The sequence below is a fragment of the Aplysia californica genome, unplaced genomic scaffold, assembly GCF_000002075.1.
Source record: "Aplysia californica isolate F4 #8 unplaced genomic scaffold, AplCal3.0 scaffold00988, whole genome shotgun sequence".
NCBI lineage: Eukaryota > Metazoa > Mollusca > Gastropoda > Aplysiida > Aplysiidae > Aplysia > Aplysia californica.
The window spans coordinates 111,095-135,370 of NW_004798258.1; the positions used below are offsets into that span (position 1 = coordinate 111,095).

Here is a 24,276-nt window from a genome sequence, read left to right on the forward strand (position 1 = left end):
GAGAGAGAGAGAGAGAGAGAGAGAGAGAGAGAGAGAGAGAGAGAGAGAGAGTACATACCTTCATACATAATATATGAACATAGTATGTGCATTCCTATGTGTGCGTGTTTCTGTGTATCTATAACAAAATGAATACATCTTTCCCTCACAGTGGAGACAGCATCAGGCGGGTGCTCTGGTGTGGTTTGCTCCTTCTTTCCTATCAAACATCTGTTGTCCTGATCTCTCCTCCTTCTTCTTTTTATGTTTGTTACTCTCTTGTAACACCTCTAATCTTCAGCACTAATATGACTACTTGTGTTACAAGTGCTGTAAAACTCTCACTAAAATGAATTTAAAATTTCCCTCAGAGTGCAGACGGCATCAGGCGGAGACTTTCTCTACTACCTCAAGGAGTGTGACGAGAGACTACTGCAGGCCAACACAGACCTACGGAAACGAGACATCAAACTGGAGGTTTGTAAATACTAAATACACACTACAGTACGCGGGGTTGGGTTTTTTTCGGTTCACTCAATCGTTGCATGCAGATAAGTTAAAGTTATCTAATTCATTAGTTATGGAATAAAATCAAGGGCCCAGAATATGACGAGTGTCTGATTCTTCCATGTCATGTCACACATTATCCTTTTCCCCACTCTTGCAGGTTGTTTCTTTACTTACTTTTACTTTTTCATCCTCTGTTGCCGTTAAGCGTTGAGGGGAGATGCAGTTTTCTATGGTAGGCCATCTCCACAGCTCTTTCAGTTGTGATGTTATGTTTTCTTAGGGTTTCCTTGACACCCTCGATCCACCTTTTGCGTGGCCTTCCTCTTCCTTTATAGCCAGAGTGCTTGGTGTTGTAGGCTCTCGAGGCTGGCTGGTCAGGTGACATGCGTAACAGGTGGCCAAACCATTTTATCCTCTGTCTTTCTATGTAACGCAGGCAGGACTCAGTGCCGATAGCTGCTCTTACTTTTCATTTCTCTGCCTGTCTTGTGATATGAAGGGTTTTGCGGAGACATTTCATGTTTCCATGGAAACGTGAATTACTCCACTACACAATGGCACACACTGGTTAGAAGAACTGTGAACATAGAATATGAGTCCATGAGAATTCGTAGAAATACTGGAAAAAAATTCAATAGAAAAAAAGGACACAATTTTTATTTCACCAACAACAGCAGCAGCAGCAGCAACAACAAATAGAAAGACAGCAACTTTTGTAACAAAAAAACCAACAGCAATAACAGCAACAAAAACCGGCACAAAACATCAAAAGAGCAACAACAACAACAATTCAGCATAATCATTCATTTTCTTTGGTTGCAATTATTTTATACTTTCTTTTCATCTCCCTCTTTTTTTAATCCCTCTCTATCCCCTTCCCTGTTTGTATCTACGAAACTCTAAAGGTCTTGTAATCTTGTGGTTGAAGGATGCATCTGATGTGATATGTACATTTTGCCAGTTTTACTTCTTTTTTCATTTTGAATTTTAATGAGAGTAATATATAATTTATAGGCCTAATTTAAGTTTGTATGTATACCTGCATGTATTTTTACGGTCCTGAACAGCCAAGAAAAAATTCTCTATGGGATAATAAAGTATTATCTTCTCTTTTCTTCTCTTTCCTACTACCCAACTGCGACATGCCACCCCACACCTCCCCTCCCCTGACCTCCACACACCATCCCACCCCTCCCCACACCACCCAACCCCTCCCCGCACCTACTCACCCACTACTTCACTCCTCCCCTCACCACCCCACACCACCCCACACCTACTCCCCACCTTCCACCCCACCCCTCCCCACACTTACCCCCACCACTCCACTCCTCCCCACCCCTCCCACCCCTCCCCACACACCCTCCCACACGGATACAGGTGATCGACAGCGACACTCGTATGGTCCGACTCCTCAATGAGCTGAGGAGAGACAAGCAGCCCGACAAAGCCTTGGTGGAGTTCATCACTCACTTCTGGCACGAGATGAAGTCAACGACGGAGTCGCTACAAGTAAAAGCTTTGGGGAGTTTTACCTTGAGGGAGGGGTGGGGTGGGGTGGGGAGGGTAGGATTTGTTGTTGTTGTTAATGATGATGGTGGTGGTGTTGTTACTTGGCAGTCATGGTGGTGGTGTTGTTGTTTTTGTTGCTGTTGGTGTTGTTGTTGTTGTTGTTGTTGGCAGTCATGGTGGTGGTGGTGTTGTTGTTCTTGTTGGCAGTCGTGTTGTTGTTGTTGTTGTTGTTGTTGTTGTTGTTGTTGTTGTTGTTGTTGTTGTTGTTGTTGTTGTTGTTGTTGTTTCATCAGAAGTTGCCACCTAAATTGAAATTGGTGTCAAGGGCTGTTTCAGTTCTATGGGTCTTTAACTTTCTGCTAATGATGATGATGAGAAGGGGATCGGGAAGGAGGAGCAGGAGATGTTTGCTGTTGGGATAGGGTTGGGATGGGGTGGGGGGTGAGAGGGTAGGAGGGGGGGCTCTCTTATTTCCAAGCCACCACAGTCGGGTAATATTAACCCTATCCGTATGCCTGGGATCATTTGTACCCCCGGGTTGTATTCTTCACATTTTAGAATACTTCTAGTACGAAGATCTCTTTGAAACTTTCAGTATTTCTCAAAAAATAATTTTGACAGACTGCTATGCAAAGCGTACAGATCGGATAAATGAGTAAATTTCCTCTTTGTAAATGGTGGCACAGAGTTCCTCGCGTCGTATGGATACGATAGTAAAAACATGACGTATGGATAGGTTTCATTGACAAATGTAACACATAGGACTATATCAACCTCAGTACTCATTAATGCTAAGCATTTTGTTGGGGTTAGAGTTATCAACAAAACCCCCCTAACAAAAGTAGTATTTTTCCTCCTCTTCACCCTCTTCTTCCTTTCTGCAGGCGCTTCTCGATAAATTCAACAACACAGTCCTTCTACGCCTCAGCAACAACTACATAGGCAGCCACAGCGCCGACCTTCAGGTGCCCGTCTGCCAGCAGTACGCCCTTGACATTGAAGGTTTCCTCAAAGACCTTGACACCCAGCTCGGCAACGCCAGACTGATGGTGAAGAGCTACGGGAACGGCATCCACCAGAATCTCCTGGACGACTCAGACTTTTCCCAGCGCCTCATGGTCTGCTGTGACCTGAAAGCCTTCCCTATCCTCGGGTTTATTCACGACGTGTGTGGAAAAATTCTCAAAATGTGTGCATCGGCGCGGGAGTGGCTCGCGAGAGATGAGCAGTTCATGCACGAGATTAACTCTTTTATTCGGGAGACGAGAACGGTGGCGAGGAGGAGGGAACAGGCTTTGATGTCGGAGAAACAGAAGAGAAAGAAGCAGGAGAAGAACGTGAAGATTGCCCAGAGCATTCTGCACAACAACCGGCAAAAACTTCGTCTGATCGAGCAAGAGCTGCAGCAGTTGGAGACGCGGCTGAACGAGTCCAAAGTGGAGCAGAAGGTCAAGTCGGAGGAGATCCAGCAGAAGGAGAGCATGGTGGACTTCCTCAAGCTCACCCTGCAGCAGACCAAGAAAAACTACAGCCTGCAGACCAAGAGGACCAAGCTCTTACGGCAGGTGAGAATTTCACTACTTTTTAGTTTTAGTTTTAGTAAGAGTTTTACAGTATGTGCAACACAATAAGGTCATATAAGTGCCAAAGATTAGAGGTGTTATAAGAGGGTTACATACGCAAAAAAGAAGGAGGGGAGATCAGGACAATAGATGTTTGATAGGAAAGAAGGAGCAAACCACACCAGAGCACCCGCCAACCACCCATTTTCATTACTGTACTTCTACTTTTTCCTTCCTCTGTATCCTTAGGATGTTGAGAGGAGGTGCAGGTTTCGGTCCTGTGCTAAGTGTGTAGCGTCTGTGATAGATATGTTATGTTATTCCTGGACCTTTTTAACCCCATCCAGCCAGGTCTTTCTCGGTCTTCCTCTTGATTTGAAGCCAGATTCTCGGGTGTTTTAAGCGAATTTCGTTGTCAAGTAAAAAAGTTGTTTCGGCATCCAATCCGGATATTGGGGATTGCCTTGTTAGTGAGACAACTTCCCCTTACTTTCAGCATTGTGGTTGGGTGGCCAGTTCCTTTCGACGCCGCCTTTACTTCCCCAACTCGAAGTCTGGTACCCATTTCTGCTAGGTGGGCAGGAGGGGTCGAAAAAAATTTGTGTCCGAACCGAGGCTCGAACCCGGACTTTCTGCTTCGGAAACGAGCACACAAACTGCTCCACTACCACACCCTCTTCGTTGTCAAGACAATATTGAAATGGCATCATTTAGACTTCACAGTAACGACACTGATAATAGTATGTGATAATATACAACACGTTCGTAGTGTTTTTACTCTTTCTGCCATAGTGGTTGCAATCTTTTCCACCCTCCTCATCCTCCTTGTCCTCCTTCTCCTCCTCCTCTCTTTTTATCTTTTAAAATAGGATTTGTTACATCAACCACCTATAAACAATACATTTCTGACTTTCAAGTAATTGATAGTGAGTGATATGAAAGAATATTGTTTGTTGATGACTTATGTAGAACAATACAAGTTCAGTGAAATTCCCCGTTTTGGCTGCTTAACCCTATCTGTACATCCTGGGGTTATTTTGTACCCCCAGGGGTTTTATTCTTCACATTTTAGAATACTTCTAGTATGAAGATCTCTTTGAAACTTTCAGTATTTTTCAAAAAATCATTTTGACAGACTGCTATGCGAAGCGTACGGATCGGATTAACGAGTAAATTTCCTCTTTGGAAAGTAGTGGCACAGAGTTGCCCACGTCGTATGAATACGATAGTAAAACAAGACGTAAGGATAGGGTTAGCTCATTCTTTGCTACGGACGAGAATACTCGCAAAACCTGGGCCCCGCCCACATACTAATGACGAGTATTCTCGCTTTCTGCCTCGCTATCTTTATAGAAAAAAATTACTCTATCTAATCCATAGCCTACCACATTATTTTACTAATCGTGATGCATAATGGGAAAGGTCAAGGAGACATTTTTTTCTGTTCGAACAGCCACTGAGCCCGCTAGTTTTTATTTATTTTCGTTGGTAGACCTAATTTTATGTTGCCATAACAAAACTGCCCAGTATTTGAGGGGAGTTCACTGCTAGAGCACTCAGCATTAAATGAGTTAAGTACCAGTTACCTTTATTACTCATTATGCCTTCTTTTTTTGTGTATACCTGCATGTGTTTTTACGGTACAGCCAAGAAAAATTTCCCTCTGGGATAATAAAGTATTATCTTATGTTATCCATATCTTATTTTATCTTTTCCCTGTTCTTAAAAACTGTTGAGTGAAATGATTTGTTACCTAGCTTTAAAATAAAGTGCTGTTGTGTGTCAGTGTACAAAAATAGTGACGGTCGTGGTGTATTACTTACTTGCTTTTCACTTTTTTATCCTCTGTTGCCGTTAAGCGTCAAGAGGAGATGCATTTTCCTTGGTAGGCCAGCTCCGCAGCTCTTTCAGTTGTGATATTATGTTTTTTCAGGGTTTCCTTGACACCCTCAATCAACCTTTTGCATGGCCTTCCTCTTCCTTTATAGCCTGAGTGCTTGGTGTTGTAGGCTCTCGAGGCTGGCTGGTCAGGTGACATATGCCGTAACAGGTGGCCAAATCATTTTGTTCTCTGTCTTTTGTGGTGTATTATTTGAAGAAAATGAGCAATGTGAGTTATGCACTTGCCATGTTTATGTTGGAACTCGTTACAAGATTTATACTGTACATGTATAAATGCCCCCTTTTCCTACTTGCCACTGAAACCACGATTCTCCTCTGTGACAGTTAAAACTACATGTAGTCTTTGCTTCTCATTGATGTTTGGCTTTGCCTGTGACCCACTAGGTACGAGAACTGGAGGACTACCTTCGTACTATGGAGGCCAACCTAGAGGTGGTGCAGGACAAGATACTCGCTAAGTCACACGAGAAGATTTTACTGGCCGAGAAAATCAACCACTCGGAGAAGTCCTACGACGCCCTCAAGACAGACTTTGACAAATACTCGGACAATCTGGAGGAGTTGGAGGCAGAGGTAACGGTCAGACGGGGAGGAATCATCTGTAGTGGTCATTGTAGTCGTTACTGTAGTGGTCATTGTAGTGGTCATTGTGGTGGTTATTGTAGTGGTCATACAGAGAGGAACCATCTGTAGTGGTCATTGTAGTGGTCATTGTAGTGGTCATTGTAGTGGTTACTGTAGTGGTCATTGTAGTGGTTACTGTAGTGGTCATTGTAGTGGTTACTGTAGTGGTCATTGTAGTGGTCATTGTAGTGGTTACTGTAGTGGTCATTGTAGTGGTCATTGTAGTGGTTACTGTAGTGGTCATTGTAGTGGTTACTGTAGTGGTCATTGTAGTGGTTACTGTAGTGGTCATTGTAGTGGTCATACAGAGAGGAACCATCTTTCACTCTCAAAATTCTGCTAAGTCAAGTTGGTCTATTTTTTAAAGAAAATTTTCATCTTTCGTTACCCGAAGAAAAACCCCTCTGACATTCTAAATTTTCTTATTCTGAAAATTTCAGCTTTGGGGATGTATTCCACATGGCAATTTGTTGTTTTTCTTTGTGAAAAAAGACAACAAAATAAAACGAAAAAACACTTGGGAATGTTATAGGTTTGAAGGCTCTGAAAGGGAAACGGAAACTTATCAGGTGTTGGAACAAACAAAATAGCATGCTTTCTAATTAGCTGCGAAAACTTGACAAAATCGTTTTCCTCCTATACTATAATAATAATAAGTAGCATTTGTATAGCGCATATCCCCGCTCAACAGCAAGCTCTATGCACTTTACACTCTATTATTACCCCAGCAGACCATAGAACACTCCGAAACATTCTCAGCTTCCCGGGAAGCATACAGTGCAAGCAGCTGATTAAGCGCTCAAACACTAACAAACTGACAAGATCTTTCACTGTCTATAGCCGAGTACCCATTCCCACCTGGGTGAAGTGAGGTAAATTTGTGTAAAGTGCCTTTCCCAAGGACACAACGTCGGGCCTCTGACGGGATTCGAACCCACGACCTTACGGTTGCGAGTCCGAGAGCCTAACCACTAGGCCACCGACTATATACCAATAATTCCACTTGCTCAAAAATTGACAAGCGCCTGAATCCACCACGTTGTGACACATATTTTGCATGTGACTGTAAGCCTGCGTGAGTGTGAATGTGTGTGTGCGTGTGTGTATATGTGTGTGTACGTGGTGAAACACCAAACCAATGTGCGAGGATCTGAACAACAAAAATGTATCTTCTTATCTTATCTTAACATATCTCATCTTATCCTAACTTATCGTATCTTATCTTATCACACTTCCCCTCATAGGTGACAGGCCTCTCAGGTCAACTGCTACAGCTTGAGATTGTCCACACCATCAAGACGTCTCCGGAGACTTTGGACAATCTGCTGGACCGACCATCTACCGTCAAGTTGTCTCAGGTAGGGTCGGGTCTTGTGTGGGCTGGTATCTGTGTGTGTGAGTGTATGTGGGTGTGTGTGTGTGTGTGTGTGTGTGTGTGTGTGTGTGTGTGTGTGTGTGTGTATGTGTGTGTGTGTGTTTGTATTTGTGTGCCTGCGCGCGGGCTATTTACTCGTGATTGATTGGAAATGTTTGTGAATATGTTTTTGGTCCTCTATGACACAAATTGGATCATTCAGGAGGTGCATGGTCTGGTATCATTATTATCATTATTATTATTATGATGATTATTATTATGATTATTGTTATCATCATTATTATTATTTTTTAAATTATTATTAGTATCATCATTTTTACTATTATCATCATCATCATCAGCATCATCTTCATCATTATTATTATTATTAATCTTACACGTTTTGTTTTCTTTTGTGAATCCCCAGTCTCTCAAAGAGCGCATCAAAGAGAGGAAGAAAAAAGCCGCGGCCAAAGCCAGTTGATGATATTGTCTGGACTATGGGCGGGAAAACATCGGGAAAACATCAGGGAAACATCGGGGACCGGAAGCACGCTTTATCTTTACTGACAATATTGTACAGAGTTGAGCATTGTGACAGAAATGTGTTTGAGCTCCGGATTGAAATTAGTCCAAGTAGTACCAGGTGTGGGGCTATACTTTACTTTTACCAACATTCACTAAAAATCTTGACGCATCAAGACGTAGTAGATCTATACAAAGTACATTTCCCAAATGAGAGGCATGGTGGTGAAATCATGCGCTCGTCAAAATAGCGAAATTGGATAAACAGGCATTTTTCCCGCCAGTTTGGCCATGTTTATGGAATTTTTGTTATCTAATATTTATTTTTTAGCTCAACCCCATTTATGTCCATAAATAAAAACACATTTCCATATATGGATTTTACTGAAAAACGTTGATGAAAGGCACAAAATATATCATTTTTCTGTTGTGAAGGACTCTTTAGCAAACTTTGGTGGCCATTTTATCGCTAATTTTACCACTGAAACCAGGCAACCGCACCTCTTTCAATTTTTTAAAAATATCTCGACTTCTATTCAAGATAGGTGGGTATTTTTTTCACTGAAAGCAAGGCAAATATAAGCTTTCAGATGATACTAATGACTCCACTTCCCCAAAAATTGATGAGCGCCTGATTCCACCACGTCATGACACAAATACCATGTACCATGTCCTTGGAAAATCTATGTATAATACGACAGATACAACATGTCTCGACAACTGCCATACACTACGATACGTTATACTTATGCACAAATTTTTACGCTCTACCAAGCTAATTTAACATTTTGCCACCTCATCTTGCATGTTTACCTCCCAGTTTCTTTGGATTTTCCCCAAAATGGCAACGTGTTAAAGGTAAATGTACTGTATCCCAGCTTGTAATAATCACTTATGGCCTAGATGTCGCGACCTCAGTGCTTTCTTGTCATATCTCCATTTTTAATAACAGTGAAAACAGTTCATAACAAAGAGTGAGCTTAAGAAGAAGTCAATTTTCACTGTTTAAAAAATGGAGATACTATAAGAAAGCACTGGGGCCGTGATGTGCCAAGATCAAAGGAGGCGACCAGAGACTGGCAAGTGTGCTGTCCATTGCTCTCTGCCTTATATGGTCGCTTTTAAGGACAAGCGGGCTAACCCAGATTTCAGGGGTTTCCAGAAATCTTGACCAACACCAAAAGAAGGCATTACCCTACCTATTGGAGAAGTTTGGTTTCATTGGTGTGTATATTTGTTTGGTTATAGAGAAAACTCTCCATGTCTTTTAAAGAAATTGAAAAAGGGGCAAAAACTTTACTTTCATTTTTCTCAAAACAGCATTTTTCGGGATAGCCCACTTGTGCTTAAAAGCAATCATATTTACCTGATGGTAAAAGGAGAGAATAAATAAATAGGTTCCCAATAAAAACTAGAAAGTAAAAATCTGTATAGATCTACCTCTTACTCTTACTTCATGGATCATTATAGCTCTATGAATATTATTATAGTTTATCTACAAATAAATTAAATGTACAAATTTGTGCATATTTTTTGGAAACACTGGAAATGTACTGAAGCTACTCGTATACGTGCTTGTGATATGTTGCTGCTTGCTGCTCACCAGGTGTGATAACAATACCAGCCTATAACGTCCAAGAGGCCCAGAAAACTATCATCCTTATCCTCAAAAATGGGGAATAAGATGGAGATATCATCTTGTCATCATGTTAGTGTTTTAGCGCCTATAAATGGCTGCTGGCACTGTATGCTTCCCAGGAAGTTGAGGTTGTTTTAGAATGCTCTCAGGTCTGTTGGGGTAATAGTATAGATTGTGAAGCGCATAGAGCTTGCTGTTGAGCGGAGATTTGCTCTATACAAATGCTATTTAGATTATTATTATTATAGATGTAGGCACCTCTTGATGCACTGTAAGGAGGAGATACAAGCCAGATTTGTAGTGTTTAAAACTTTTGTTAGTTTTGGTTTTACAGACTGACACCTAAGGCATTTTTAGTTTAAATTTTTATCAGAGATAAATCAACCATGTTCCTCTTGGACAATCATGACGTCATTGCTTTAGAGGTAGACTGCGTGTACTCAACAAAAGATTTGCCAACCCCCCAAATTCACTTCGCTTATTTTTCAGGTTGGAGAATCTTGAGTTTTGCATATTTTAATAATGAAATGCTTATTTTGGAACTTGCTGGGATTTCAGCAGTTTAAAAAAAGCGAAGACCTGAACGCAAACCGAATTCTGTCATCGAATGCTAATTATTTATTTCCGATTCCGATACTTGATGGAGCAAAACAAGAGGTATCAGCAATTTCTTGCATATTCTCAACTCACGATGAGTACTTGAATTATGCAGAATCGGGCAACACCGACAAATTCCAGGCCTTCCACAAGCTGTCCCTGTGGTTTTATGCACCCCGCATAATTTAGCAAAATTTGATCATTTTTTTGCATAATTTCTTATTTTTTTCCTTTATAATTCTTTGTTAAAATTGACAGAATCGCATAATTTCACATTTTTGGGCTCAGTTTGCATAATTTCAGAACTTTTCTTGCATAAAACGATGGGGACAGCACAAGGAGACATACTACGCAATTGCTTACAGGTTGGCAATTCTGCTACAAAATGAACTGTTTAAACTATGTTATTTTTTATAATTTTTCTACGCAGACACATGAAAAACGCAAAACATGGGATAATACTGAAAATAAGTATATTACTGTGTTCTGTGATTGTAAAAGTTAAGTTTCTTCTACTTTTTATGTAATTTATCATGCAGTCTGTAAGTTAGAATGAGATCATTCTTCGACGTTTAGCATCTACACTACATTATTTTCATATGCGTTCCTTTCTTCATCTTGTCTCTTGTTGGCATTTGCAGCTGATATGTTTGTATATATCCCATGTACTCTTTCTTCTGCATGTTCTAAAGAGCTATGCCTTCGTCAAGCAGCCTTCTTTTTGTTGCAAGGGACTTGAAACTCAAAGCACTGTACCAAAGGTTTTTGTGTCTAGCTCGGCTTTTGTGGTCACCATGGTTACTCCATTCCCTATGGTTGCCACAGTTACTCCATTCCTTGTGGTCACCATAGTTACTCCATTCCTTGTGGTCACCATAGTTACTCCATTCCTTGTGGTCGCCATAGTTACTCCATTCCTTGTGGTTGCCATAGTTACTCCTTTCCTTGCAGTTGCCACAGCTGTTCCATTTCTCAACAGTGTGGTTGTTGTATCGACACCAAAAGCTGCTATTGTTGTCATTGTTATTTTCCGTATTGTTTTCCTGAAGAAATATGTGAGGCAGCATGGTGAGATCAGGCGCTCGTCAAAATAATGAAAATGAAGAAAGTGGCATTTTTCTGAAGGTTTGGGAATTTTTATTGAATTTTTGTTTTTTGGTTCAACACTTTTCATGCCCATTAAAGGACATATGTCTGTGTGGATTTTACTGAAAAACATTTGATCAAAGGTACAAAAGATGTAAGTTATAAGTTTTCACAGACTCTCAGGCTAAGGAAATATCTAAACTTTGGCGGCCATTTTCTCGCTAATTTTGCATCTGAAAGCAGGCGACCACCACCTCCTTTAATGGCAAATACTTCGATTTGTATCCAAGATAAAAATATATATTCTTTTCATCGAAAGCAAGGCAAATGGACAGGCTTTAAGATGATACCAATAACTCCAAACGTCCAAAAATTGACGAGCGCCTGATTCCACCACATCGTTACACATATCGTCTTTTTTGTTGTTTCATCATTCCTTCCATGACTCCACGGCATTGAGTTGTTCCCTCACTTCACTGGAGTGTCCAATCTTTACTGACCGGTGGTCAGAGGGTGACACCAATTGGTCTTGTTGATTTATTTCCTCTATCATTTCTGTCTGTCTGTCTGTCTGTCTGTCTGTCTGTTTGTCTGTCTGTCTGTGTTTTGTCTGCACCGAAGTACCGTTTTTCAGTTCATGTGCTGTTCTTTTTCATAACAAACGTCGGCTGTTCTTTTATTTCCCTCTATTGTAACATTGTTTGTGTCTGTCTTTTTTTATTTGCACTAAATGACTGTTTTTTAGTCGATGTGTTTCTCTTTTTTCTGAACAAGAAACAAACTGTACTTCTACATACAAACAAACAAACAATCTGTACTTCTACGGTCAATGCACTCCCACAAACAAACAGACAGACAGACAATCTGTACTACAACAGTCACTATACTCCCACAAACAGACAATCTGTACTTCTACGGTCAGTGCACTCAGAAAACAAACGGACAATCCAAACAGACAATCTGTACTACTGTTGTCACTACACTCCACAAAGAAATGGACAATCCAAACAGACAATCTATACTACTGCGGTCACTACACTCCACTGCAGACTACTCCACAAATGATAAAGTGTAATCTCAGAAAATGAATTCCGTCCTCAAATATTTTTGCCAGAACACAAGTTCATCATACCTGTATCATCCTGACTCCTGACCAAAACATGAAATGTATCGATACTTGAAAGGTCAAGTTACAAAGTTTGTTATAGCTATCACAGTATGTAAAAATATATGTGAGGCATCGTGGGGAAATCAGGCGCTCGTCAAAATAATGCAATCGAAGAAACTGGCATTTTTCTGTCGGTTTGGCCATTTTTATCGCAAAAATTTTTTTTTACTCCGTACCTTTAAAGTCCATTTAAAAACACATCTGTGTGGATTTTACTGAAAAATGTTGAGTTAAGGCAAAAAATGTAAATTTGTATTTTCAAAGGACTGTCAAGCATTGAAATTTGAAAGTCTCCAAACTTTGGCGGCCATTTTTTCGCTTTTTTTCTGAAGCTAAGGGACCCTCACGTCCTTCAGTTGCAAATATCTCGACTTCTATTCATGTCAACGAAAGCAAGACAAATGAACAAGCTTTAAAAATGGTACCGATAACTCCATATGTCCTAAAATTAACGAGCACCTGATTCCACCGCGTCATGACACACATAAAAGCCGCTATGAAGTGTCTATGTCAGAACAATCATTTAAGGAAGTCTGTATTTTTGTTTCGTTTGTTAACACAATTCATTGTGTTGTTTAATGTTGTTGTTGATGTAATCATTGTTGTAGTTGTTGTTGTCATTGTTGTTATTGTTGTTCAATGCCTTTATCATTATGTTTTACCTCAATGAGGAACAAAAACCACCTCTGTTTATCACCTTTATCAATGTTTTCATACGAAAACCAAATGTATGATATATGATATAATAATTATGACATAGAAGAAAACAAAAATTAACAATAAAATGAATACAAAAAGTGCCTTGTTGTTAATATTCTTCCTTATATTTTATATAATATACAGTGCAGCCTCTCTATAACGACCTTCAATATAACAACGTCTTCTGTATAGCGACAAGGTGCTCATGATCAGGTCCTGATTTTTCCCATATCAGCTATATATTATGTATTTATATATATATATCAATAGTAATATTTTGGTTGCCTCTCTATAACGACAACTCTCTGTAACGACATTTTTTTCTGGTCCTGACATGTCCTTATAGAGAGGCTGCACTATAATATATCGGGTGTTCCGAATGTCACGCACCATCCTGAAAACCTTCTTCCAAAAAAGTCCTTCCCTGAATGTCAAAAGACCACACGTAAACTGCTTGGGTGGTTTTTAAAAAGTTTTAGTAGAGGTTTTACGACGCTCACAACTGCACAAGGTCATATGAGCGCCAGAAGATTAGAAGTGTTACAAGTGAGTAACAAACATAAAAAAGAAAGAGGGGAGATAAGGACGATAGATGTTTGATAGGAAAGAAGGATGCTTGGGTGTGTGCAAAAACAGTTTTCATGAGAGAGTCTGCTCTGGTATTGTTGCTCTGAGAACACTATACCAGTGTCATGTTGTAAGATCTCCAGAAAGTTATAACCACACAAGTCACACAAATTTATCGTTTTAACATGGCGTAGGCCTAGCCTGAAGCGCACTATACAAGCAAGCTAACAATACTAAAGACAACCGAACATTTATAATAGTCTACACATTTACGTACAAACTCACAAACAAGCGTGAGAAAGCGTCATGTACCGGTGAACTACTTGTTCTTGTAGTAACGCTACACCGGTACCGACTGGAGAACTGCAACAGATAATGGGTAATCTGAGGCTGCATGCATGTTGAGAGATCAAAAGTTACAACCAGAATAATATGTTTAAACTTTGGCTGGCATAAAAAAAAGGTTTGAAGAAGAAAAAGGTGACCTATTACCTCCAAAGTGTAAATTCTGATCGCTCTCAAGCCACAAGAAACAATAAAACTACAGTCGAACCTGCCATGACAGCCACCTATACAAACGGTCACTTTCCATTTTTTTTTAGTAAGTGTTCTACAGGGCTCGCAACTACATAAGGTCATACGAGCACGCTGGACACATGTAGGAAATTTTGAATTTTGCCCGGGTGGCAGCCAAAGCCTTCTCTTATCAATTTTAGACTACCAAGGGATCTTTAACGTGCGCAACTTGCACACAGGACATCCGAGATTTTTTGTCCTTGTCCAAGAAGGCTAGGTGTAGATCTTTCCTACCAGAAGAGATCAGGAGTGTGGCTGAAAGACAGAAGTAATAAGGAGCCAAGGAGTAGCAGAAGAAAGGCTGCAGAAAGAGTCGGGAGCCCAGAGGAGGGGCAAAGGAGGTGAGGGGGTGGGGGCAGAAAGAGGAGACGAAAGCAGATGACAGAACATTGCTAGAGAGCAGAAAAGGAGGTGAAAGGAGACAATTTTATAGAAGAAAATTTTTTGGTCACTACCTGGATTTGAACCCGGGACCTTTGAATGAGAGGCCAACACCTTAACCTCTAGGCCACGAGAGCCCCCTCCCGAGTTTGCACCAGATATTGATATATATATATGTGATAATATTAATTATGAAAAATATTTACAAAGCACTAAGACGTGAGTCAACATTTGTAAAGTCATAACAATTTTACGCATATTTTCTTTTTCATGAAAACAATTTAAATCAAAGGCAAAACATCATTTAAAAATAGTTTATTAATCAGTCAAATCGAAACAAATATATGTACACTGTACAAGCTGGCAGTAGCTTTCCACAAATTTCATGAATATCATGTAAAGCGCATAGAACAATGATTGCAATATGGATTTGAGCGATACAAATGTCATATTATTATTATTATTATAAGCGTACAATGTAGCATTACAAGACGTGTGTGGGGGGGGGGGGGGGATGTCTTTGGCATCTGTGAGAAAAGTGTAAGGGGGGGAGAGTCTTGAACCAATGTAATATTACACTTTTTTTCGATCCTGAGGTGTTGACTTTATCAGAATTCCATTGTAATTTGTTTTATTTGTAATTAAGCATCTTTTACAATGAGGCATTAACATGATTTTCTCTGAAGATGATTACTGACATTTCGTTTCATTCTTGCTTAACCCTATCCGTACATCGTGTTTAACTATCGTTTCCCTACGACGTGGGGAACTTTGTGCCACCACTTTCCAAAGAGAAAGTTACTCGTTAATTCGATCCGTACGCTTTGTATAGCACTCTGTCAAAATGATTTTTTGAGAAATACTGAAAGTTTCAAAGAGATCTTCATACTAAAAGTATTCTAAAATATGAGGAATACAACCCCAGGGGTACAAAATGACCCCAGGGCTTACGGACAGGGTTAAGTTCTCCATGAAAGTATTCATACCAAGCAAAGAATAGTATAAACACAAACATTTTGTCTTTTACTTCGCAGATCCTAAAAAAATTCAACTCAGCTTTCAGTAACGTGTGACCCACGAAAACTGGCTATTAGACACTAAAAATTCCACTCAAAGGCGACAGCAGCTATTCATGGATATGAAACACAAAATAAAAATATAATCTGATACAGAATGCAGTTTCAAAAGTTAAACATGTCATATTCCCGACTCATCTTTAAAGAGACAATTAATGTATCATTTTTTCCATCCCACTTTGCATTTCCACTTTTTGGGTCCACAGGATGAGGCAAATGAAGCCCAAGTTTGCTGAAAAACAAACAAAAAAAAGAGAAAAAATGTCTATTACAATAACATAAAATAAGTGCTTCAAATAAGTACAAGAACAACTTTGTTAATCAGTATTGGTATTCTTTCCTCAAAGTAATTTAAGTTGATTTGTGGATGGGTGGCGGGTGCTCTGGTGTGGTTTGCTCCTTCTTTCCTATCAAGCAACTATCGTCTTTATCTCTTCTCCATCTTTTTTATGTTTGTTTTTCTTTTGTAACACCTCTAGTTTTCAGCACTTACATGACCTTATTGTGTTGCAAGTGCCGTTAAACTCTTACTAAAACTAAACTAAGCTGATTTTTCTGAACAGAAACTTTTACCATAAAATCAACCAGAAATGTCAAATAAAAATAGAAACATGTCAATTTGAATGAAAAAAATATTTTGCTCATATTATTAAGCAAAAATATTTGATAAGAAAGTTTGATTTTGTACTTAAAGTAGGTCATCGATGCAGGTCATATGTAAAAGCAACATATCTACTAAAACAGACTGGGTTAATGTGGAATTGTTTGATTACTCTCAGTTTTGACCAAAAAAATGTAATGTAAATATTGACATGACATATTTTTTCTTCATTAACCCTCTGACACTGGATAAAACAGCACCTGGACAAGGATGGCTGGGGTCTCTATAAATAAATTATCGATGATGATGGCCCTTTGACACTTTGAGTCATGGTGCCCTGAGCCTAGAGGATGTATGCACCTGAGTTCCCTTGGGCCAACAGATAGATCTCTTGAGTATCACTTTCAATGTTCCACGTAATTTACCAATTTGACGATCGTATAATTTTTTTCAAATTCACTTCCATCTTTATTTTTTTACTCGCATCAAGGAACATTCACATACATTTTCAAAAGTGTAAAAATATGAAAATTAAAATTAAAATTAAAATAAAGATATGAAACTAAAGACTTAGAGCTCACAAGAATGATGCAATTATAAGATCGTTAAAACACACAGCGTAATTATTCGATTGTTGATCGTTAAAACGCGCGGCGCAATCTTAAGCCGATCGGTAAATTGCGCGGAACACATATAATAAGGGAAAACGTTGCACACACTCAACAGGTATATAAGCCTTCACCCTCAGGCTTGCAGGTCCAAACAAAGTCACTTCGCATACTGGTAAGATGTTTAAGAGTCTGCTTCCATAGGTTCTCTCATTACTATAAAAAAAGTAGGGAAAGCATTTTGTCCTTTGTTATTTCATTTTTTTTCAAAAATCCTCCCACGGTGGCCCACTTTTCCTCACTCTCCCCTACAGTTCGACAAGAGCTCATCATCCTTGCTGCAATAAAGCATTCTCAGTGCTCTTCCCAAACAAGAGAGTGCTCATTTTTTACTCTGTCATCATGTGATGAGCATGACTTCAGTACTTCACAATCTATTAATAAAACTCAATCCTTATAAAATTCATCCCAGAAAGGTTTGATAGACATTGTCCTGTTTTAATTAAGTTTTTTGGGGGGGTTTTTGTCTTTTAAGTAATCTGATCAAATACAAATTCTATAAAATAACAAAAAACAAAACAAAAACAAAAACCGAAATCAATTCCAGAAAACTGAAAATTTAATTAAGTCAAATTTTTTTTAATGCCTCCACCAGGATCACTGGGCATAAAACTCTTTTCTATTTTGCACAAAACTATGACTGAACACATTCCAATAACCAGACTTACTATCTAGGCGTCCGGCAGTCTAAAAATTTGGACTTCACATCCAGCTCTACGTCCGACATTTTTGTGGCTGGCAACTTGATCTTAACCTGTGTTAAAAATACCAATCATAGTCGTAATTCAAAAAAGAATAATAATTAATAATAATAATAACAATAATAATAATAATAGTATTAATAATAATAATAATAATAGTATTAATAATAATAAAAATAATAATAATAATAATAATAATAATAACAATAATAATAATAATAATAATAATAATAATAATAATAATAATAATAATAATAATGTTGATGCAGATGATGATGATAATAACTAAAATGATAATTATAAAAATGATTATTTTGTTATAACAATAATAGTAATAAATAATAACAAAAATTGCCATATGATAATGATAATGGTGACAGATGGCATATGCGTACTCAAGAATTTGCTCAATGCACACTTCCTATTTCTCAAATGCCCTTGACAGCCCCTAAAACATTCAGAAACATTGACTGTCTCAGCTTCTTTTTTTTTGGTAAACATTTTACGGCGCTCGCAAGTGCATGAGGTCATATGATATGTCAAATTACTTTTCGCAAACTTTTCCTAAAACTTGTCTCTTTTACCGGGAGTTCGTTCATTAGATAAAGAATAATTAAAATAAGTTTACTAGTTTTGATTTAATTTCCCATTTAATGACATTTTGGTAATTTTTAGGTCTAGTACCAAAAAAGGGCCTTGTGCCTTGCAGTGGGTTTACCCCCCCGGGGATATAAAGGGGTTAAAGTACTTACAGTCATATTCTCACAGCTTGCAGTCATTGGCGTTTTGTTCCCCATCTGTAGAAAGATGTCTTCACTTGTCACCGACTGGCTGTACAGGATGTCGTAGCTGCAAGGAAAGATCAAACAGTCAGATCATCAAGGTTGCCAGCAGACTCTGACAGAAAAACCTGAACATTTTTCTGTACAAAATTCAATTCCATTAAAAATAAATAACATATTAATATGTGCCAAAATATTTAATATATATGTCTAGGCTTATTAGAAAAACCTAAATATTAAAAAATAGAACTCACCAATGACTGCATCCATATATATTGATGTGTGTAATAGATGGGGTAAGGTCTCGCAGTAAAGAAATTACTTTCTCCTCTTAGTTTTAAACTACGTACCTGTTTTAATACTAGGTACCTAATTTCTGACCCGTTTTGATTTGTTCATTCGGATTTTTTAATACAAAGTACTTATTTATTTGTAGTTGTTTTTTTAACGAATAATGCCCAGCCCCAACCGGAAATGCACAAGAGTTTGACGACCCATTCTGGCCTTCCTTCAGGCCTAGTCGGTGTTGGGTTACAATTTGCCGACCAGGTAGGAAATATTTTCCCGGATCTGCTTCACTTGTAGTAAGAGTTTTACAGCACTTACAACACAATAAGGCCATATAAGTGCCAAAAAATAGATGTGTTAGAGAAGAGTAACATACACAAAAAAGAAGGAGGAGAGATAAGGACAATAGATGTTTGACAGGAAAGAAGGAGTAAACCACAACAGAGCACCCGTCCAACGACCCACATACTTAAACTAAAAACCATTTACAGAAGAGGGAGTGGAAAGCACCTTGATCAATATCAAAATTTATGGGAACAAAAGATTTCAGGTCAAATCAGTGTATCATTGACACTGAGCCAAGTGAGCAGAGGACAATCCACTCAATGTTCATTCTGAATCAATCTTTTGGCTGGCGAGAAAACACACCAGCTCGATCAAAGGCATCAGTGGAAATGTCATCTGGTCTCACTTTTTCACTTCAGTGTCATGGGAGATGATACTGAAAACTGCAGAGAAAAACTTTGTTCGGGTTACTTTGAACTTTTTCAGGGGGAGCCTATTTCATGTTCCAGTTACACTTATTATGTCAGAAAACTTCAATATTTAAAAACTCATAATTCACAAACAAGAAGAACACTGACTATTTCATAAAATTTCAAAGGAATTACTCAAATAAATCAAGCAAGAGGCAATGATATTTTCTTTTCTCGAAAACACTCTAAAAGAAAACTAAAAATATTTGAAGGCAGAAAAAATAAAACAAGTCTCTATGGGATGTTGCAAGTATGAATATGTGATGAGAAGTGACTTAAGTGATACAGAAGTTTAACCAAAGGATAAAACATTAACAGTGCACCAAAATCCTAGAAACTACCCATTTATATATCTATTATCTATTTGTGGTGGCCGAATTTTGCTACTCAAAAGGCTTTTTAATGGCTGCATCGATCGACATGCGGTTTTCGCCAAAGATTCTTTGAAATATTCTTCAGATCATGATGCCCTTCGTTTTTTCAGTTTTCAGACAGTTTTGCTGCAAAAAGCTAAATTTCTTTATTTCGCCGATCGCTTTTGTAGGCCGACGCTTCTGTCTCTGTAATTTTAGAAAATCCGCCAGGTTTGTTTATTTAAAGTTGTACTTCCGTTCGATACTATCGCGCATTGTCGCGCAATACTGTGCACTATTTTAAGTGTGCGACCCATAGATCTAGCCTCATGTTTTCTTTTTTTTTACTTGGTGCTAAATTCGACTGTGATCCTTACGTTTGATGCCCACCATTGCTTTTTCTGGACTCCTTTGTCAAATTCTTTTTCTTGCTTCTGTCTCAGTCCGTTCATCGAACGGGGGCCCAGCTAGTATATTATATATTTGTGAAAGTTTGTCACTTTGGTCGCCTAAAACTTCCGAACCACTTTAACTTTCAAATTTGAAAAAAATTAATTGTGGTTCAAAATCATTTAAAGGGTGCACAGTTATAGTCTAATTTTCAGTTTTTTTATTAGTTTTGTTTAGATCTAATGTGGGGAAAGTCTGTCTTCTAAGACGCCATTGTTTGTAAACAAGTGAGACTTCCGTTCACATGCAGTGTGCACTTATTCTAAAACAACTTGACGATCGATTCTTTTGAGCCCGTTCATCGAACAAGGTACCCAGCTAGTAATAATATATTCAGCAGCCACACATTCTCCAAGGACACACTTATCTTTGTAGCATACGTTGGGACCAGTTCCATTTCTGTTAATTTGCTGACTCATAATAAACTTTTTAAAAATAAATCTGGTCCCTCAATGCTTTTTTCTAGGAAGATGTGATCGTGTCAATAACATAGAAAGCAGTTCACTTAAGGTGGACGATAAAAAAGATGAATAGAACATCTTTCTCTGGGCCCACTCTGTGACCGATGGTACAGGAAAGCTTACTCTGGCTGTGGTCGAGGATCATAAACAGAGTCGAACTCAGAACCTTCAGCAATTTCCTCTTCTGCCCAAATGTCTTTACTCTTCTTTTCAGGTTCTGAAAGAAAGAAAGAAAGGAAAAAGAGTTTCATACTGAAGCATGATGATAGGGAAAAAAAAAGGACAAAATAATAGGGTTTTTTTTTCTATGTCAGATGCCAAGTGAAAATTTTAAGAAAAAAAAAATGGATGTTTTTGTAATATACAGAACAATTTGCAAAGCAAATACACCATTATACGTTTGTAGTGGCTGGTTGGCGGGTGCTCTGGTGTGGTTTGCTTCTTCTTTCCTAGAAAAAAAACTATAGTCCTTCTCTCTCCTCCTCCTTTTTCTGTGTTTGTTACTCTCTTGTTAAACCTGTAATCTTCAGCACTTATTTTAGTATGACCTTATTGTGTTGCAAGTGCCGTAAAACTCTTACTGAAAATAAACTTTATACGTTTGCACGGTTGATATAACAAAGTACTTGATAATCTTTTACACACTACACACTTTCCAGGAATATTTTTTCTCACTTTGCATATATATTGTCATAACGCGGTGGAATCAGCCGCTCGTCAATTTGGAGGCATGTGGAGTTATTGGTATCTGCTTAAAGGTAAAGCTTGTTCATTTGTCTTGCTTTTGATGAAAAAAATTTCCATTTATCTCGGATACAAGTCGAGATATTAGCGATGAGGTGGGTTCACCTGGTTTCAGAGGTAAAATTTGCGAGAAAATGGACACCAAAGTTTAGTTGTTCCTTAGCTTTAGAGTCCGTGGAAACTGAAAATTTACATTTTTTGGTTCCTTTTTATAGTTTTTCAGAACAATTCACACAGAAATGTTTTCTTTAATGTGCAGAAATGAGGTTGAGCAAAAGAACAAAAATTCGATAAAAATTCATAAACTTGCTGGAAAATGCCAGTTTCTTCACTTTTATTATTTTGACGAGCGCCTGATTTCACCACACTGCCTCACATATACGCGTGGGTACAGTCCAAAGTTTCATAATTTAAGCACTTCTGAATAACCTATGCAAACTGATAAAGTATTGACAATGAAAAAATTCCTCAAAGATATAAAAACTCACAAAAGACCTTGCTCCTACTGTTTCTTCCTGAGACTAGAAATCTTTTTTCAGCCTCCAGCAACTTTTCTGCTCTGGGCTTGTTTACATGACAATCTCAAAAATGAATTTAACACTCTTCTATACACAAACAGATCATTACAAAGACACCCTCAACTCCCACAGATGAGGTAAAAAGTATTGTTAGACATCTATGCATAAATATATATACACGCATAATATATAGACCTTTACTTACATGTGTGCGTGTGTGTGTGAGTGTGTGTGTGTGTGTGTGTGTGTGTGTGTGTGTGTGTGTGTGTGTGTGTGAATTGCACCTCAAACTTGTAGACTGTGGCCTAATAAAAATTAAAGTAAGTATAAAACTTTGTAACTCCCTTCTCAGTGTACAAAGGTATAAGCTCAAACAAATCAATCAATAGAAACTCAAACATAGAGAGAAACACGGGTGGTTGGTGGGTGCTCTGGTGTGGTTTGCTCCTTCTTTCCTATCAAACAACTATCGTCTTTATCTCTCCTCCTTCTCTTTTTATGTTTGTTACTCTCTTAGAACACTTTTAATCTTCGATATTTTACCTTATTGTGTTGCAAGTGCCGTAAAACTCTACTAAAACTTTTTTTTAAATAGAGAAAAACCTGTAATAACTTACCTGTAGCTGAATTGTCCTCTGAGCCTTTTTCTGGCCCAATGCTTCCAGGACCCAGTGCTGCAGTGCTCCCGCCTGTGACCTGGGAGGAGAAATTATGAGGTGTGCTGACAAAACGAGTTACTTCTCGGATTTAGGCCTTATTTATGGAAACTGATACATCAACTTTATTGGTTTTAGTTTTAGTAAGAGTTTTACGGCACTTTCAACACAATAAGGTCATATAAGTGCCGAAGAATAGATGTTTTACAAGAGAGTCACATACACAAAAAAAGACAGAGGAGAGATCAGGACGATAGATGTTTGATAGGAAAGAAGGAGCAAATCACACCAGAGAACCCGCCAACCAACCACTAACTTTATATGTGTAGTTTGTACAATTTGAAAGTATGGAAAAATAAAAGACAATGCAGACTTGAAGAAAGCCTAGTGTTGATTTTCGACAGATATCTCCATTCTCAGATTGTGAAAAGTAACTCATTTTGTCAGCACGCTTCACAATTGTGTTTTAAAATTCCACAACCCAAAAACTAAAAATGTAAAGAAAGATAATTAAGTGTCTAATCATTCCACCTTGAACTCCAGTTACAAGTCTTTGCATCCGTTAAGACAGGACTGGATGCATTGAGAAATTACTCAATGAGAAACTAAATTGTGATCAAGTCCAACTTTAAAGTGATCATCAAGTATTCAAACTTTTGACATCAAAATAGAGGTAATCAAAACAATGGCCAGTAAAGAACCATTCTCACAGCATGAAAGGACCACAGTACATCTGCTGTCATCAACACCATTAAAAATAATGTAAGATAAGACAAGATAATACTTAATTATGCCAGACGAAAATTTTTCTCGGCTGTAAAAAATAAGGACCGTAAACACACATATGACATAAGATTCAAATTCTTACCACATCTTCATCACTGTCTGAATTTTCCTCTGGGTCTTTAAAAAGGTCAACAATTGCACTGATCTGCGTTGGTGCCAAAGACATAATGATGCAGTGGTCTGTGGTAGTGCAAAAAGGTCTTTTTCTGAAGATTGTATCCAATGGAATATTCCTAAAACAGAGAAGGAAAAAGGACACTATATTAGTTTTTAAAAAGCCTGCAGGTACTTTATACTTAATAGGTGAAAAAATCATGAAATTAAGAAGACTGAGGTAGTGAAAACTTAACAATCAGTCTTGCTCATGATGAACACAAATGAAAGGAATTATTCAGCATTTGTTGAAATGGTGTTTGAGACACAAACTTTAAAGAAAGATGCAGAAGGTCATTTTTACAATCATCCATCAAAATTCTTCCATCTTAACCATCTTGTTACAAATTACAAGTATTCGTATGACCTTAGAGCATGCATTAGAATAACATTGAGAGTCAGTTTACTGAGTATGTAGGTGAACCGGGGCAATTCCACCCACGGGGTAATTCCACCCACTTTGGACAATTTTAAGGGACAAAACTCTGCAAGTCATTTGAGGAGAGTTTTGCCACTCATGATTATTGAGTTACATCCCCTGGACTTCCTTTTCCTATTTCATCTACTTTTGAACCTGTGGATGTTGAACAGCAGCCTTCTCAAAGA

The 24,276-nt window shown here is 38.4% G+C and overlaps 2 protein-coding genes across 2 annotated transcripts in view; one reads left to right on the plus strand and one right to left on the minus strand.

The window, feature by feature from the left end:
* LOC101856477 overlaps nucleotides 1–8,252 on the plus strand; it is a gene marked incomplete at its 5' end in the record, with an annotated part of 41,492 nt that extends 33,240 nt beyond the window's left edge. The window contains 6 exon segments of the mRNA XM_035973073.1: nucleotides 351–456; nucleotides 1,867–1,998; nucleotides 2,883–3,563; nucleotides 5,847–6,035; nucleotides 7,331–7,444; nucleotides 7,868–8,252. Of these exon segments, the coding sequence (XP_035828966.1) occupies nucleotides 351–456; nucleotides 1,867–1,998; nucleotides 2,883–3,563; nucleotides 5,847–6,035; nucleotides 7,331–7,444; nucleotides 7,868–7,924 (1,279 nt within the window).
* Nucleotides 8,253–15,568: 7,316 nt separating this feature from the next.
* Nucleotides 15,569–24,276, minus strand: part of LOC101856617 (dynein assembly factor 6, axonemal) — an 11,576-nt gene continuing 2,868 nt past the window's right edge. The window contains exons 2-7 of the mRNA XM_005111029.3: nucleotides 23,600–23,750; nucleotides 22,693–22,771; nucleotides 20,937–21,030; nucleotides 18,477–18,573; nucleotides 17,692–17,777; nucleotides 15,569–15,986 (exon numbers count right to left, since the gene is read on the minus strand). Coding sequence (XP_005111086.1) covers nucleotides 15,860–15,986; nucleotides 17,692–17,777; nucleotides 18,477–18,573; nucleotides 20,937–21,030; nucleotides 22,693–22,771; nucleotides 23,600–23,683 — 567 coding nt within the window. The 5' untranslated portion in view covers nucleotides 23,684–23,750 and the 3' untranslated portion in view covers nucleotides 15,569–15,859. The remainder of the gene's footprint in view (nucleotides 15,987–17,691; nucleotides 17,778–18,476; nucleotides 18,574–20,936; nucleotides 21,031–22,692; nucleotides 22,772–23,599; nucleotides 23,751–24,276) is intronic.